At 62.8% G+C, this 4,461-nt stretch overlaps 2 protein-coding genes across 2 annotated transcripts in view; both read right to left on the bottom strand.

The window, feature by feature from the left end:
- Positions 1-1,589, bottom strand: part of LIF (leukemia inhibitory factor) — a 15,413-nt gene extending 13,824 nt beyond the window's left edge. Inside the window, exon 1 of the mRNA XM_009997288.1 lies at positions 1,488-1,589. Within this exon, the coding sequence (XP_009995590.1) occupies positions 1,488-1,589 (102 nt within the window). The remainder of the gene's footprint in view (positions 1-1,487) is intronic.
- Positions 1,590-1,818: 229 nt separating this feature from the next.
- On the bottom strand, positions 1,819-3,303 carry OSM (oncostatin M). Its single transcript, XM_009997287.1, has 3 exons — positions 3,267-3,303; positions 2,433-2,560; positions 1,819-2,301 (listed from the first exon to the last, which is right to left on the bottom strand). The coding sequence occupies exons 1-3, from the start codon at positions 3,301-3,303 to the stop codon at positions 1,819-1,821; spliced, it is 648 nt and encodes a 215-aa protein (XP_009995589.1).
- Positions 3,304-4,461: the final 1,158 nt, after the last annotated feature.

Here is a 4,461-nt window from a genome sequence, read left to right as displayed (position 1 = left end):
TGTGTGGCACATGGTGCTGTGTGGGGTTGTGCCACCGTGGCAGTGCCAGGCCAGGCCATGGGGTGCCACGTCTTGCCAGGCCACCTGCCTTGTGCCACATTGTGCCACGTGCCAGGTGCCATGCCATGCTGTGCCACACCACGTGCCACACCAGGCCAGGTCCCATCCCACCCTGTGCCACCATGCCATGCTATGCCACGTGTCCTGGGGAGGACAATGGCACAGCCCGGCCACTGCCGTTCAGACACACACTCTGCCCACAGACACCTGGACACAGGGACATCAGGATATCTGGACACAGGAACACCTGGACACTGGGACATCTGGACATGGGGACACCCAGACACAGGGGCACCACCAGGACACAAGGACACCCAGGCACAGGGGCACCATCAGATTGCAAGGACACCAGGACACTCAGACACAGGGACACCCCCAGGACACCCAGACACAGGGACACCCCCAGGACACTCAGACACAAGAACACCACCAGGACACTCAGACACCAGGACACCACCAGGACACTCAGACACCAGGACACCCAGACACAGGGACACCCCCAGGACACCCAGACACAGAGACACAACTGCTCAGCGGCCCACAGGCCGAGGTCACCACTTTATTTTCTTGTACCACTGCCCACACGTGGGGGTGCCAGGAGCCCTGCTGGGCACGGCCCTTCTCACAGTACCAAAAAATACCAAGAGTCATAAATAAAACCTCGTTACAGTCACAGCTGCACATGATACAAAAAACAAAAGTTACCATAAAAATAGATCTTTATATATTAAAAACCCATCCTTAAATATTTCTTCCCACTTCAGGGATGTATTAAATTAACCTCAAGATTCAATAAATACAAAACCCAGACAAATATTAATGTATAAATTAGTGGGGAGGGGGGTGGGTGCCACCACCCACTGTCACAGTGTGGTGGCTGGGGCTGAGCCCCTGCCCGGCCCAGCTGGAGTTGCAGTGTCCCCAGGGGCTGGGGGACATGAGGGTACAGGGACACTGAGAGCAGAGGGAAAGGCATGAGGCCCCTGGGAACATGAGTGGGGTGCTGAGAGCAGGGGGTCACCCAGAGCGTGGGGTCACCAAGGCTGAGCAGAGGGACACTGCAGAGGGACAAGCTCAGGGACATGAAGAACACGGGGACACTGAGAGCACAGGGATGAAGACAGGGACACTGAGCTTGTAGACACACCAAGAACATGGGGACATGGGGAATGCAGGGACACCTGAGCTTGCAGGGACACCAAGCTCATGGGGACACCGAGCTGCCAGGGACACTGAGCTTGCAGGCTTGTGGTCCCAGACACTCTCTGGGGCAGCCAGCCCAGGGCAGGGAGGCAGGGGTGACAGTGGTGGCAGCGGGTGCTGGGGGAGCTTAGTCAGGCTGGGTCACCCGACCCATTGAATCACTGGAAAATCTGGCAGGGCTCAGGGACACGGGGATGGCTCCGTCCTGCAGCGCTGGGGGACACCTGGGCATGTGGCTCCTGTGGCACCAGGGCTGCCAGGACATGGGGGAGCTGCCAGGGCTGTCCTGCAGCCGAGCAGTGGCACGGGGACAGCTTGGCCCCCATGGCAAGCCAAAGTGATGGGACCTGCTTCCAGCACGCTTGTGTCCTCACCCGTGTGAGCTTAGAAGGTCTCTGTGTTGTGTCCCAGCTGGCCAGAGCATCTCCATCCTGGAGGTGGGATGGAGACGAGGGAGACGATGGAGATGAGATGAAGGTGATGATGGAGGTGGAGATGACAATGGAGATGATGGAGAAGGAGATGAAGATGGAGCTGGGGAAGGCCCTGGTGGCACTAGGAGCGCCTGGGCAGCCGTGAGCCCCGGCGCCCTCGTTGCCTGTCCTGGCGCGCTCGGCGGCTCTTGCCCTCCAGCTGGGAGTTGAGCTTGGCCATGAAGCGGGAGAAGCTCCAGAGGATCTGGCAGCCCTCCAGCTTCTTCTGGAAGACCTTGGCGGGTGCTGCAGGGCTGGGTGGGGGCTGGTGGCCGGGACGGGGGCTGGGGTCTGGAGAGGGCACGTCCAGGTTGTTGAGGAGGCCCCTCACCTTCGGGTGGGTGCTGGCCAAGCGGCGCAGGATTTCGGCGCCGGGCGGGTTGAGGTCGCGCTGGTGCCGGGTGATGTCCTGCAGCACCTGGGCCATGCGGACCATGGTCCCCCGCAGCCCCCGCAGCTCCTGCAGCCCCTGCAGCCCCCTGGGCACTGTCTCTGGTCCCCGCAGCCATTCAGGCGGGTGGTTGTTGCGGCACAAGTGATTGATGGCCAAGCCTTGGTTCTTCTCCTGTGTGTGTGTGTGTAGAGGGAGAGGTCAGAGAAAGGGGGTGCCAGCAGCATGGGAACCCCCCAGCCCAGCCCCGTGTCTCCCCATGGAGGGGACAGGAGCCACCCCGTGCCCCGGGGAAGGGGACTTACATAGAAGGTGAAGAGCTCCTGGGCGTCTTCGGCCATGTGCCTCACCAGTGCCTGGATCTGCTGCGGGGTGGGGGGCCGCCCCCCCTGGCCTGGCACTGCCCAGAGGATGAAGAGCCCTTTGGTGACAGCTGGTGAGGAAAAGGAGAGGGTGATCAGGAGGGGTGACAGGAGCAGTGGTAAGAGCTTGGTCCCATGTGCCCATCACCCTGGCATCAAGCCCGGAGGTGAGACTGGCCGTGTGTCAGGCACACGTGCCCCCCTCCCCATCAAAGCCCCTGGTCCTGCCATGGGGACCATCCAGCCCCTGTGCCAAAAGCCTGCTGGGGACCCGGCAGGGGGGAGGAGGGTGAAGGTGACATCAAGCAGCCCAGCCGTGGTGGTTGCCCCAGCACCTCCCCTTGTCAGCACCAGCCCCCTCAGAGGAGGGGACAGCAGTGACAGTCCTGGATCCAGCCCCTTGGCCACTGTCACCCACAGCAGGGTGGCCTTGGGCGCAGCATCCAGGCCCGGAGCGGTGCAGGACCCACTCCAGCAAACTGACCCTGACCCTCCACCCTCAGTCCCCAGAGTGACCCCCAAAGCCTGTCCCCTCCTGCATCTCCAGGAGCCCACCCAGATGCTCCCCAACCCACCGCAGAGTGCGGGAGGGAACGTCCCCATCCCCCACCAACACCCCTTGGGAGGTGACACCGCCACGGCAAAAGCAGGGACAGCCCCAGTGACACCATCCCCGGTGGCACCACCTTGACCCCCCCCTGCTGCCACCGTGCAGCTCCCCCCGTGGCTCGAGAGGAACCAGAGGGTGGCTGAGGGGGACCCTGAGGGGACACCTACCTACCAGCACCCCCGGGAGCCGCCCGTCGTGCCGCATGGCCGGGACCCGCTGCTCTCGGCGCGCGAGCCACTTCCTTACTGCCGGGGCGATGGGGAAGCTGGGCTTTTAAAGGGCATCCATGTGCCACCACGGGGGGCACCCGCGCCCCAAACCAGCCTGCGAGCGCTGGCCCAGGGCACGGGGAGAGGGCCCAGACAGGCTGGTGGGAGGAAATGATGCTGGGGTTCTGTTCCTCGAGGGAGTCCCAGCGGGTCCACCGAGGAAGTGCGTTGTCCTACGGAGCATCCTGGTGGATCTGGCGGGTCTGGCCCAGGGAGCATCCCAGGATCTGGTTCTACGACCTGGCTTCCCAGGAAAGGGCCACTTGGAGTCCCAGCAGTTGTGCTGCTTGGTACCCAAGTGGCTGGTTGAACCCAAACCAGGCTCAGCTGCCCTGAAATCCAAATGCAATCCAAATGCAGAGGCAGCCGCAGGCACAGGGGTGGTGGCCACACCCACGTCCCATCCCAGGGGGTTTCACATCCCAAGTCCAGCCTTGGGAGCTGAAAATCCAGCCTGGGAAGGAGGAAGGTGGCAGCCTGGGAAGTACGGAGCATCCTCCTGGCCACAGCACTGGGAGAGGTGATGCTCTGTTCATCTGTCTGTCCATTCACAGCTGCCCAAGCCCCTGGGTGACACCTTTGGGTGCTGGCCAAGGGGGGGACACACGGCTCAGCCCCTCTGCCTGCAGAACCCACGGGTGCCCCCGGGGAGGAAACGCAACCGCCCGGTGCCGGGACCTACGTGGGGCCCCGGGGGTTGCCCAAGGGCGGCTGTGGGACCGCGGGTGGCGGAAGCTGGTGTGGGCAGGGGTGCAACACCCCGTGGGAGAACCTCACCACAGAGGCTGGGGCAGCCTTGGCACTGCCAGAGGGACCTGGGCCAGGCCCCTTCCCCAACCCACCGCTCCCCTTTCCCGGCCACCAGAGCCCGGCACCGACCGCGGCTTTTTGGTTTTTTCCACCAGAGTTTTATCGTTTAAAACAAGTTTTATCACCTTTTTCTTTGAGCAGCGTCACCACCCCCCCCCCCCTTGGGTTTTGGCTACCACCAGGAAGTGCCAGCAGGAGCAAGAGGGGGGCAGTTCACACGTTCAGAAGGTTCTGGGCGGGGAACGAGGGGACAGCCCAGAAACAACGTCTCCGCGGGGCGGAA

Source organism: Chaetura pelagica, unplaced genomic scaffold (genome assembly GCF_000747805.2).
Source record: "Chaetura pelagica isolate M959 unplaced genomic scaffold, ChaPel_1.0 scaffold1094, whole genome shotgun sequence".
NCBI classification, from domain to species: domain Eukaryota; kingdom Metazoa; phylum Chordata; class Aves; order Apodiformes; family Apodidae; genus Chaetura; species Chaetura pelagica.
This window is presented reverse-complemented; position numbering and strand designations above follow the sequence as displayed.